General features: G+C 41.3%; 1 protein-coding gene across 2 annotated transcripts in view; it reads left to right on the forward strand.

Moving 5' to 3' along the window:
* Positions 1–3,220: 3,220 nt before the first annotated feature.
* fndc3a (fibronectin type III domain containing 3A) overlaps positions 3,221–13,306 on the forward strand; it is a 94,915-nt gene continuing 84,829 nt past the window's right edge. Inside the window, exons 1-2 of one of the 2 annotated variants that reach the window (XM_080459893.1) lie at positions 3,221–3,359; positions 8,737–8,880. In XM_080459893.1, the coding sequence (XP_080316019.1) occupies positions 8,770–8,880 (111 nt within the window). In that variant the 5' untranslated portion in view covers positions 3,221–3,359; positions 8,737–8,769. The remainder of the gene's footprint in view (positions 3,360–8,736; positions 8,881–13,306) is intronic. The other variant, XM_080459894.1, reaches the window with a different exon arrangement.

Raw genomic sequence — 13,306 nt, forward strand, 5'->3', positions numbered from 1 at the left:
TGAATGCCATTGTTGTGTTATTTTATTTGAAATGCTATTTTGCATTTCTGCAATATTAAGTTGTATACTCTATGTATAGCATTGAACTTTGCTTGTTCCAAATTCAATGTAAAGTAAAGCAAAACTAGTTTGGACCTTTATGAAAACGTTTATTGTTATCTGGAAGAAGATTATGCAATAAATATCAATGTTGGCCCACGACTTTGTCCAAGTTTTACATTTTGGCCCACTGTGTATTTTAGTTTGACACTCCTGGTGTAGACAAACTCCAACACCACAGAAACTTGAAGAAGTCATCTGAAGTAAATGACTTAGTTCTCTGTTGAGCATGGCACTGCACTGAGATTGTAATTCCTTTGTTAATTATATGACACTGCTATGTGAGATGTTATGATAAATGCTGTTAGCATGTCCTAGTATGCTTGATTTCATTTTCATTAGATAGGTGAGACCTCTGCAATTTAGTAAAATATATGATGAATGTGTAAGAAAATAACAATAAATGAAAAGACATATTAATATACTCAAGAGTGTAATTTTTTAACTAGTTTTGGAGTGATTATAAGTCTATAAGTGTAACCATGTAACATGTTACCCTGAACAGGGTAAAAAAAACAACGTATTAAATATTTTGACACAATCCATTGTTAATTTCAAGACCAAAATGAGTAGAATTAAGTCTGAAGTTAAATTCTGTAAATGTCCTCTTTTTTTGTGTTAAATTGGCACTCACTTGTAGGTTCCTCAGTCCTTCTCTTCTTTAATTTCTTTGGACTAATCTTTGGCAGTCCTCCGGCTAGCTCAGTTGGTAGAGCATGAGACTCACAATCTCAGGGTAGCGGGTTTGTGTCCCACGCCGGGCGCCACCTTCCCGTGGGCTCACCACCTGCAGGAAGGTTCTTAAATGGTGCATTGTGATCTGGGTGACTGTGCTCAGACTGTCACCCCCGCGACCCGGAAACGGATTAGCGGAAGAAAATGAATGAATGATAATCTTTGGCAGAAAATACAGAACCAACTGCAGAGCGACATGAGCTAAAAGGTCGTCTGAATACTGTATTTCTGCCCATTTTATAGATCAATTGTTTTGTCGTTACTCATGCGATCCAGCAGGTGGAGCCAAGGAAAAGCTTGTCTGAGCCGTTGCACCTGTTAGTGTTGAAAGTTTTCAAGATCCTATGGACACTTAAGCCCCGTTTCTACGGCACAAAAAGTGCAAGGACCGAACGGAGCAGTTCGGAGTGGTATGGCAAAGCATACCCAGAGCGTTTCCACTGCAGAGAGTATGGTTAAAATGTAGGCGGGGTTGTGAGCTCCGCAGATATGTGACGTTGCAACACCGGCCAGCGACTCAACGTGAGACAACGAGCGGACTCGGTATTGCACCGGAGCTGCTCCGAGCAGGCCAACCGACATCTGCGGCTGCTTCTGAGCTCCGATCCCAGTTCGGTTACCACCGTAGCGACTGCTCCTGAGTCCCAGTCTCTGTCCCTGCCTCACTTCTGTTCTTTTGGGACCAACATGAAAGTTGTGCTGCAAAAACAACTGTTAATGTTAACAATAGATGATTCATACAGCCGACATATTGAGATCAAGTAGTAAATCACTGACCAATCAGCAGATGGTTCCTCAAAATCAGACCCATTCAATTGTCTTAAGTACCCCAATGGAAGGGTGATGGAAAAGCGTAAACCTTTGAACCATCCACAATTTTTGCGGTGCAAAGCCGAACTGTACCAGACAATCCCGATTCCATCACTGCACTTTTTGTGCAGTGGAAATAGGGCTTTATTTAACAACCACACCAAATCATCTCAGTTTAAATTACATTTCTGTTTTCATGGGCAACAAACTATCTTTATGTTTTATATTCAATCTAATTCCAGTGGTGAAACATATTGAGAACAGTCACCTGTGCACATTCAGCTTGTAGCCACACTATATGTATATCTTTTCTGACATTTGTAGTCATTATTAGTTGTTTGCGTGCTGATTTGTATTTTATCTTTCTGTAGAATTTTTGAAAATGTTTCTCCATTGTGAGTGACATTTGGAGAGCTGTTGTTTTCAAACGTGCTCCTAAAATGTATTTTGTTGCTTAGTTGAACCAATTCTGATGTTTTGGTGACTCAGAAAATTAAATGTGGTTTATTTCAAATACATAACTGATTTCAAATGCACATCTGATTCCATGTGCCTGGATCATTAGGAGAATTTTTATTTGACGAAAGCTCAATAAGCTTTCCATGCAACATTTGTGGATCTGATAAAACAATTATGCATCTGTACTGTATGTATATAAGTAGTTGTAATATACAAAAGTTATAGTAGCCATGGAAAAACAGTAAACTATATGAAAATTTATGAAAATGTCTGTTCATATCCGAGATTATACAAAGCTGTCCTGAGAAACTGCTTCATTTTGAATTTTTTTTTATTGCATTTTGATTGGAAGTGGGCACAACTACACTGTTTGGCTTCACTGTAATGTAATCAGTGGGAAATGCCTAAAGCCTCCCAGAAAGGCAACCAGATGGGGCAGGGAAATAACTTCAGTTCTTCAATGTCAAAAGGGACTTTCCCCGCTTCTTTTCTCTTAAAAACGCCATCAATGTTGACTCATTTGGAAATGTCAGGTTCCACTTTGTATGTTTCAATGTAAAATGCCAAAATGTGTTGCAATTGATGCCACATGAATAAAACTGAACTGATTTGCTCTGTTCCATCAAATTATTTTCTACACCTTTTAATCCATTAAATTTACTTCCTGATCCCTTTAATACATTTATTCTCACTGCAATAAAAATTAATGAACTCCACGAACACTTCAGTTTACAGGCACATGGTGCTAGGTGAAACGGATGCTTTGTGATTTTTTTAAAAGAAATCTGATCACGGTATATTATTGTGTGATTACATCGGCAGATTAGAAGTGTTTGTATAGAGGAAAAAGGCGCTACTTGACGCGTCGCGGTAGACGAAACGCGAACCAAAAGGTCTTCCTGAAAGACGTCAAATTCATAGAATTTTATAAAGATGATGCGGGGAGTTGTAGCGACAGTAGAACTGGTCAAACGGGGTATTTTTCCAGATTTGTGCACGCCGCTCGCCGCTATCGTGGAATTTGGGATCAGTCTAGAGTTGCTCTAATACGCATGCGCAGTCAGTCCTGTGAGCGATGGCGAAATTCCTGCCTTTTCTGCGAGGAACGGGGTTGGATGGAAAGTTATCTCGATAAAACCTAGTTAGGCTGACATTATCGAGACTTGTCGTCGTCACGGCCGCTCGCCTTTCTCACTTCGGCCCGTCCTGGGTGTGTTCTCAAGACGCCGTCGTCGGTCACTATACGAGGAGAAAAGGTAAAAAAAAAAAAAAGCACATCATCTTGCTAACTGTTAGCCAGGTAGCATCGACAGGAGCTAACGCTAGTAATGTGACGTTTTTACCTTGTCTGGAGTTCATCGCGGTAGCGAGCGAGTTGTCGGTGTCAGGCGTTGCGGGAAGTCGTCGGGGTTGACTATTTTGTTGGCGAGGAAGAGCTGTGAAGGAGACATTAGTGTGCATCCAGACCGCCGCTGCTGTTGCTGCCGTGTCAACCTGACTGTGAGTAATGCGAGCTGCGCCTTCATGATCACCCCGATCTGTTGCAACACTTCCAGTTTGTCTGTAAATAATCTGACGGGTTACTGAGTTTCGATATCTACATTGCGGGGTTATTTTGCACTTAGATAACGAGCAGCAGTGACATAATGTTGTACACGTACACACACACGTACACACGCACACGCACACACAAAACACCTGTAGCCAGAGTAAACACTTGTGCAGCTAACGCTGTCAAACTGGCTCACATTTTCTTCTACAAACCTCAATTATTGTGTGACGTGGTAACTTTAAACGAGTTCATTCTGTACCTGGGTGATCTGTTGGTGTTGGTTTTAGCCTCAAATCATCTCTGCATGCCCTTTAATGGCTGGCCAGCTTTTATAGACTTTTTGCAGATGCCTGCCATTAAGAGTAATACATTTCCCAGAGTGCAGAGTCCCCCCCCCCCAAACAAAAGCTTAAATAGTGAACATGTTTCCACCAAAATGTTCTCTGATGATCCACGTCATGATGATTCGATCTGAATCGGGGGTTTGTGTGTGAGGGGGAAAAAAACGTTTCATTCAGCAGTGCAAAGAGTATCCTTTGTTATCAAAACTGCAACTGAAAAACAGCTGCCACGTCCCAGTCTGTTGCTCCTTCAGCCACAAACAAATATGCTCCATGGTAAGGACAGCAACAGATGTTTGCAGACATTTTGGTTGAGATATTGTTGTTTATTGTGCTGGAAAAGGAGAAGCTGCGCACTCATGTCTCGGACTTCAACATTGGAGTCAGCTGGAGGTTTTTATTTTTTTCCCCCACTAGACTGATATATGTGAAAACTCTCTCTCGGAAAGACCTTGAAAATATAAGACATGGTGCCTAGAATTCAAATACTTCTTTGAACCTCATAATATCCCTGAACAATTGATGTTTTACAGCAAGATGCTTGCCATTAGTATGTCCATTTGTTATCCATCCATCTTCTCCTGCTTATCCATTTCGGGTCACGGGGGTGGCAGTCTGAGCGCTGTCACCCAGATCACATTGCACCACAGGAAGGTGGCGGCCGGCGTGGGACACAAACCCACTACCTTGAGATTGCAAGTCTCAACTGAGCTAGCTGGGGGCCTTTTGTTATCTCTTTATTATATAATGAAACCAAGTATTTTCAAACTTTAATGTGGGTTTACGAAAAAACAGTATATCTCAGTAGATTATTCATCATCTCATTGAGGGACAAAGGACCTGCATGACATTTGATTAAGACCTCCAAGGCATACTAATTTCATGTAGGGCCCCCTACTAAAGCAATAGTTCCCTCAAATCGAGTTCATTGACCACTGTAAACTGACTTTGCTGTTTAAGCTTAAGGAAAGGAGGAGCTAAAGCAAACAGATAAGCCAGATCACTACAAGGTTTAGGGACGCATGCGCTTGAGTGTAATTAGGTTCAAGGACACATGTTGCATTTCTCTCAGTCTGCTCTGTGGTTTTTGAAAGACTATGTTTTTAATGTAATAAGTGTGCAGTGTTTTGACATTATATTTCACTGCAGTCTTGTAAAACAAATAATTATTTAGTAAATATTCTTGCTGGTTGGGTAGTAGACATGTCTTTTCTTTCTTTTTTTAAATCTTTTTCTTTGTTCAAGTTCAAAGGTTTTTTTTTCTACAGCTGTGGCTCTGTGCAGCTCTAATGTTTATGTATTATTAGTTTGTATTTCAGTGTATTGATTTGGTTCTTTCTGTTCAAAAAACACAGACAGTGGGAGTTTGGCTAGTGGTGAGGTAAAAGTAATTTCTTACAATGTAAATGATCTGTTGAACCAAATTAAATGCAATGTGATTCTGAAAAAAAAAAAAAAAGGAGGAATCAACAAGCACAACTACTGGAAACCCATCTAGACTGTAAAGAACATGAGAAATTAAAAAAAAAAAGGGTTTTACAAATGTTTTTTTCCTCTTCTGATAATTGTGCAGTTGCAATCCTTCTATCAAGCAAACTGCACTTTTGAAGAAATGTCTGAGAAGTGATGAGAGACAATTTATCTTAGTAAGGGGAAACATTGAGGGAAACCTAACATGTATGGAAGCGACATCCATTTCTTCACTGCTGGACTGAACATGAATTTGTGTTCATATGCTGATTGACGCACGTGATTTCTAAGTTCTCAGGTTTTGGAAGTTTGCGTTTATGTAAGAAGACACTTTGAACTTCACTCAGCTCTAGTCAGAGATAATATCCACACCTTCACCCATCCCCAGCATTTTTCTGATGCGTGTCAGCTGACAGTTATCCTGCACCATCATATTGCAATGTGCTCTTTCCTCTCCCTTTGTGGCATGTTTAGTTTTATTCTCCTGGATCGATTGACCGTTACTTTTTTTTTCTTGCATTGTCTCACTCAGGTGCATACGGGTCAGTAAGAAAGGGAGACTGTGTTTTCTCATAAAGAAAATTAAGATTTTAATAACAAAAACAAAACACTGTTGACCACTTCTTGGTATGCTCTAAAACAACATGGGTTTGTATTTCTTTTTAGGATGTTTGTATGGAGGTTACAATTCTCATTTGATGATCATAAAACAATCGAAATTACTTTATGGCCGCATCTCATTTCCACCCATTACGTCAAAAGATAGATAGAGATAGATAGATATATACTTTATTCATCCCTGTGGGGAAATTCACAGTTTCAGCAGCATTAACAGAACTGGTTTGCACAGGAATAAAGAAAACAAAGCTTTATATACAATAGGGTCTGGTACCAATGGGTACTAGGGTCCCCTCTAGTACCCTTGTCCAGAGTTTTTTAACTTATAACTCCCTTGGAGGAGTTAAACAGCCTCATGGCAAGAGGGAGTAAAGCTTTCCTCAGTCTGTCAGTGGAACAAGAAAGCGACAGCAACCTGTCACTGAAGCTGCCCCTTTGCCTGGAGATGGTGCTGTACAGTGGATGCAGTGGGTTGTCCATGATTGACAGGAGCCTGTCCAGCGCCCCTCGTTCAGACACAGATGTTGGACTGTCCAGTTCTGTGCCCACCACAGAGCCTGCCTTCCTCACTATTTTGTCCAGATGTGTGGTGTCCTTTTTCTTGATGCTGCACCCCAGCACACAGCAGCATAGAAGAGGGAGCTCACCACTACAGAGTGGTAAAACATCTGCAGAAGCTTTTTACAGATGTTCAAGGACGCCAGCCTTCTGAGGAAGTACTTACAGCTCTGTGCTTTCCTGCTCAGGGAATCTGTGTTTGCAGTCCAGTCTGTCATCCAACCGTACTCCCAGGTATTTGTAAGTCTTAGCAATGTCCACAATGTCCCCCCTTGATGGTGACAGGTATAGGTCGCGAATTCAATCTCCTGAAGTCCACCAGCATTTCTTTGGTCTTGGTGGTGTTGAGGCGCAGGTGGTTGGAGTTACTCCATGTGACAAAGTCCTGGATCACTTTCCTGTACTCGCCCTCCTGTCCACCACTTATACACCCCACAACCGCAGTGTGGGGGCGGTGAACTTCTGCACGTGGCAGGACTCCCGAGTTGTATTTGAAGTTGGATGTGTAAGGGTGAACAGGACGGGAGAAAGCACAGTCCCCTGTGGTGCTCCGGTGCTTCTGACCGCAGTGTCGGACCTGCAGTCCCCCGGTCAAACATACTGGGATCTGCCTCTCAGATAGTCCATTATTAGGCCTGTCACGATAACAAATTTTGCTCGACGATAAATTGTCCCACAAAATTATTTGCGATAAACGATAATATTGCCGTTCTGATACCATTTTTCCACTAATATATTAATAATGGTATAATAATGCAAGTATACCCTTTTAAAGATAAACTTTTATTGAAGAATATTTAAAATTGGAATTGTATTTTGAAAAAGACATTGTAAGTATCCAAAATAAATAATCAAAACAACCTCTCTCTCTCTCCCTCCATTCACTCCACTCCTCACCTCACGGGCTCTCATGCTGCTCTCAGGTGTGCCAGGTGCCCCACTCCCCACACAAGAGTGATTGACAGGCAGTGTTGAGAAAGTTTAGTTTCTACATGAACCAGTTCAAAGTTCGGTTCACAAATTTTAATATGAACTCGTTCAGTTCATAGTTAGAAATTCATAGTTCCAAAAATAAACTAGTTCATAATTCGTTTTTTTTTTTTCAATATGTTCCTGCAAGCTTTGAAGTTACGTGATGCACCTGAACGCATCACTCACTATCAGCAGCATGAAGCTTGTTAACCCTTAAAAAGCCGAGTTGTCCGCCGCAGGGTTCAAAGCATGTAAAAAAGAAAAGTAGCGGCTTGTCGTCCGGAAAGTACGGTAACCATACGAAGATGAAGTATTAATGGTGGAGGCAGAGTCTGAGGTGGTGCTGCTGTCTTCTACTTGTTTTTGTCGTGATGCTTCACCTTTTGATGACGTATGCAGCGGTGCCACTCTGATGGCTGCTGTTGCCAGATTGGCTGTTTTCCCCCTATATGTTAAGGCCCGTTTACGGTGTGCCTTACCTGGGTTTATCCACTGGAAGGTTCAGAAATCTGGCAACTCTCTAAACAACATTAAACTGTGAGGGTGCCGTTCACCAACACCAGAATGAGGGCCGCTCACAGGTCATGAAAAATTATCGAGCCCCCATCTCCGTTAGTTTGTGTCCCAGAAGCGAGGGCTGAATGGTGTTGAAGGTGCTGGAGATGTCCAATTATGTGATTCTCACAGCACCACTGCCCCTGTCGAGGGGGGAGAGGGAAAAGTCATATTTTCAGTGATTGTTTCCCTCATGCTAGGCATTTAATATATATCTTGATTGGCTTGAATTAAGCAACGAGAGTAAAAAAAAAGCCTTGTTTTAATTAGTTATATTACATTTCAGCAGCAAGAGGAAGCTTAGAATGTTATTGTGGTGTATCACGCAGCAGATTTGATTTGAATAAATGAGGCATCTTCAAGTAATCCAGAATTCACTTGTCGTTAGTACAGACCTCTGTGGTCAGACGGTAATGGTTCAGCTGGCCTGAGATTGGCCTTGATTTGTGCCCATGGTCATGTGTTTAAATGTACAAATCAGCATTGATGAATTGACTGTACTGACTGGAGATGAAGATGTCTGGTGTACTCTCTTCGTGTCCACTGAGCATGGTCTCTTTGTTGCAGCAGTACCTCTTCAGTGGTGTGAATGAAGGAGACATGGCAGACCACACGCCACCTCTGGAGTCTGGCCAGCTTCTCAGCCCTGAACTCCCAATCCTGGCCTCACCACCACCTCCAGCCATGGTCAATGGGGAGGGCCCCCAGCAGGTACGCTTCGACCCTTCTGCCCTTCTCATGTCTTGCTTCTATTAGTCACACTCACTGCTTTAAGTCTGTTTTTGCCAAGCTCCCTTCTCACAAAGCGGCCTTGCAAATAGGGATGGGTCCGATTCGGTATCGGGTTCCATTACCAATGAAATTCACAGATCGGAAATTTCGATCCAACCTGCGGAGATTTCCGATCTATGAGCCACGTCTGTGCTTTACTGACTGCTGAAATGACTTCACAAGTGTTTCCCTGCCAGCTGCTCTGCTCGCTGGCTGCAAAATGTGGACTGGATTTCATGAAGTGAGGCGGGTCTCAATGAGACGTGGCAGGGCTTGACATTAAGAATTTTGAATAACCTTTTACTTGCACGGACAAATTGTTTCTTGCCCAAAGTTTAATGGAAATTTATAATCTTGGGTAATGTATGCATTCTACCAATAAATACATTGTAAAATGTTTCTGTAATAGTTTTTTTGAATAAACTTGAGGTATATTTGACTCCAATGAAAACTAACTTGACAAACATAATAGGATTTCACAAATTATTTTTACAATTTACAATTCTTTCCATGAGAGTATCCATGCAGATTCTGAAATAGTACTGAAACATTTAGACATTCAGCCTATCGGAGTTAATTTAGATATTTAAGTTATTTACACATTAACAGAGTCATTTCAATTACCTTAGAATAGTTGACAACAACTGTCTGTATTATATACTGTACAAGTACTGCATTAATGATTTAAAGGGAAGAATTAAATTCTTGTGCATACTGAGAATTAATGACTAGTTTTAGACAAAAAATAAATTCTAGTATCATACATTAAATGACATTCAGTAACTAGAGTACACCAATAAAAAGACACAAAACTGATGCATGACAGAGTACAGTGATGTAGAACAAAAACGGACAAAATGTGGATCCAGTTTGTTGTCACTAAAATATTTTGAAAACAAGTATTGAAGCACAATTGATGAACATTCACATGTTCTTATTTCAGGTGTCTGATCGAGGGACAGCTTCAGGGACTTGCTCATCTACATTGCAGTACGGATGCACCAATTCACGTTTTTTCACTTCCAATCTGATCCCGATACCCAAATTTGGATATCTGCTGATACGATTTTGATACCACAGCTCCGTTTGCTTTATTTTTATCATTATTGTTGTTTTTATATGAGGCTGTAGTAAACTCCTCTCTACAGGCAAGTGTGAAATGTAGAAATGTATGCATGTATTCTCTCAAAAGGCAACTTGGGATTAGTATAAGGTCAGAAAAGGAAGCAGTACAAACTATTTTTGTTCCATTTGGACAATGTGGGGGGGCTGCGTGATGTCATCATCTCAGAATAAACTAGTTCTATCTTTAAAACCTCAGAATAACTTTACTAATCCCTGGGGAAATTACTTAGCAACGCAGTACAAACAGAATGTTTCCAGCTCTAACGCAGCTCCAACCATTGGGACTATTTTCAGGGAGTTTAGCGTGGAGTAGGACGCAACTTCACGGAGGTGTGAATTGACTGCTACAGCAGAGGAGCTGCTTTTCATTGTTTTGATGCTGCGGTCAGCGCCGTTCTCCTCAGCGAGCTGGAGTTTTAAAATGGTGACGTCTGGCTGCAGAGCGCCACCTCGCTGTACTACGGCTTTGCAAACATCCACATTGCTGTGTTGCTTTGTGGTGTTTTGAGTGTAAAATCCATCCAAACAGCAACATGTTGTCATGAGAAGTTGGCTAGCCACACTGCTACTTCCCTAGCCTGCTCGCTGGCTGCAAACTGTGGAATGGACGTCCTGACTCATTACTTCACGGCTCATTGAGACCCCCCCCCTTCAGGAAATCCAGTCCATAGTTTGCAACCAGTGAACAGAGCAGTGGCAAGGATACGCTTGTGGAGTCATTTCAACAACAGTGAAGCAGTAGAGGCTTCATGGATCAGAAAACTCCAGAGGTTGAATCGGAAATTTCTCATCCGTGAATTACGTTGGTATTGGAACCCAATCCCAGATCGGAATCGGCCCCATCCCTAAGCAATATTTTACGAGTCCCGGATGTTCAGACAAGCCTTAATGTCGAGCCCTGCACGGAGTACTAAGTTAGGAAATCCATTCCACAGTTTGCAGCCAGCTAGCAGGCTAACTTGGCAGCACTGTGCTATCAAACTTTTCATGTCCGCTGTTTGTGCAATACGCTCAAAACACCGCAAAGCAACACAGCAACGTGCAATGTTAGCAAAGCAGTTGTACAGGGAGGCGGCCAAACAGCTCTGGTATCGAATAATATTGGTATCGGCAGATATCCAAATTCACAGCTCAGGATCGGATCGGAAGTGAAAAAACGTAGATCGGTGCTTCCCTACTTGCAATTACAACTGTGGGGATTTGTGAGAAATAGTGCTTCTGTGTTGAAGTGAAAACACATTATTTTTGCGTTCTCATTTCAGAAAATGTTCATGTTCACGCGGCAGCATTCTCAAAATGATGTCCGTTTACACGGAAACGGCAGAAACACTGAAAACAATACAGTTAACATATTGGGCCACTAGTGGGGGCTATTGGTTGTTTTTATAACGAAACCACACACACGGGAGAATTGACCAATATCTGACAAACATTAACAGCGGAGAGTACATTGACATTCGTATTGACAGATGACCTAGTTGGATTGCTATTCCCGGGGACTCCGTTATACAATGAGAAGAAAATTGACCAGGAGTCATGCTACTCTGGAGGCTGCCATTGTTGTTATTGACCATTTACTCGCACATGTGCAGAAGAACTATTTACCACAGCATGCGCAGTAGCAGCATTTCCATCGTGCACGAGGAGACGAGTCCCATGCGTTTCCAGAAAGTGCTATTTTTTCCCCCTCTACACATCGGCGAAGCCCGAGTGTGATTAAAAAGTTCCAATTTGAAATTATTGGCTCACAGCTTAAGAGAGAGGGATCTATCTTCACTGATTCCTGCAATCCGAGACCCAGGAGTAGACCTCCTCAGTAAATCTATTGATATTAATAATGCGTTTAAAGATTTCTATTGGAAGCTGTATATGTCGGACTGTAGTAATGATGATGAGAATATGAAAGGATTTTTTTGAAAAATTAGACCTACCAAAATTATCCGAAGAACAAAAGAAAGATCTTGATTCACCAATAACTCAGGAGGAAATAGTGAGGGTTATTAAAGGCTTACCAAATGATAAAGCTCCAGGCCCTGATGGGTATACGGCAGAATTTTTTAAATGTTATGTGACCGAGATGTATGATATGTACATGGAATCATTTGAACTACCTCAAACGCTATCTCCAGCTCTGATTACACTCATTGTGAAAAGAAACCCAAATGAGTGCAAAAATTATCGGCCTATTTCTCTGATATCTCTGAATGCCAAGATATTGTCAAAGATTTTAGCCAATCGATTGGACAAAGTTATCAACCTCTCTAATACATAGAGACCAGGTGGGGTTCATTAATAAACAAAACTCAACAGACAATATAAGAAGGTTTATTGATGTTATGTGGGCAGTTTCAGACTTGGACTCTCCAATGGCTGCTATTTCGCTTGATGCTGAAAAAGCTTTTGATCGGGGCGAGTGAGGGTATATGTTTAAATTACTGGAAATTTTGGGATTTGACAGGATATTTATCAGGTGGATACAATTATTATACTATCAACCAGAGGCCGCAGTTCAAACAAATGGATACATTTCTCCTTACTTTAGACTAAGCAGGGGAACCCGCCAAGGCTCACCACTCAGCCCAGGATTGTTTTGCTTAGCATTAGAACCACGAGCAGCAGCGATCCGACAGGATGAGAACTTTTGCGGAATTGACATTGAGGGATCTATTCATAAATTGATGTTATACGCGGACGATATTTTGCTGTTTGTATCTGATCCTCGGGTATCTATTCCTTCAGTGCTTAATATAATTAACTCATTGTTCAAATTTTTAGTGTATAAAGTTAACTGGGCAAAATCAGAGGCCCTGCCATTGACAAAGTTTTGTCCCACAGCATTGTTTCAGGAGGGTAATTTTTCCTGGCCTAGGTGGGGTTTACAATATCTTGGCATTCTGTTTCCTCCTCATCTGGATGATCTTATTAAAGTGAACTTTGACCCACTGATGCAAAAAAATCTCTGTGGATGTGAAACGTTGGTCATCATTGTCCTTGTCTCTCTGGGGTAAGGTTAATACACTTAAAATGAATTCAATTCCAAAACTCAACTATCTGCTACATTCTGTCCCCCTACAGGTACCTCGAAGATATTTCAAAAAATTTGATATTATTTGCAAAGATGGTAAGCGCCCACGAATGCATCTTGGGAAACTTCAACAGCCTGTAGAAAGAGGGGGCCTGGGACTTCCAAGATTACTCTTTTATTACTACACATACAACTTGAGACACCTTGCACATTGGG

This window comes from Lipophrys pholis (genome assembly GCF_963383615.2).
Source record: "Lipophrys pholis genome assembly, chromosome: 3".
NCBI lineage: Eukaryota > Metazoa > Chordata > Actinopteri > Blenniiformes > Blenniidae > Lipophrys > Lipophrys pholis.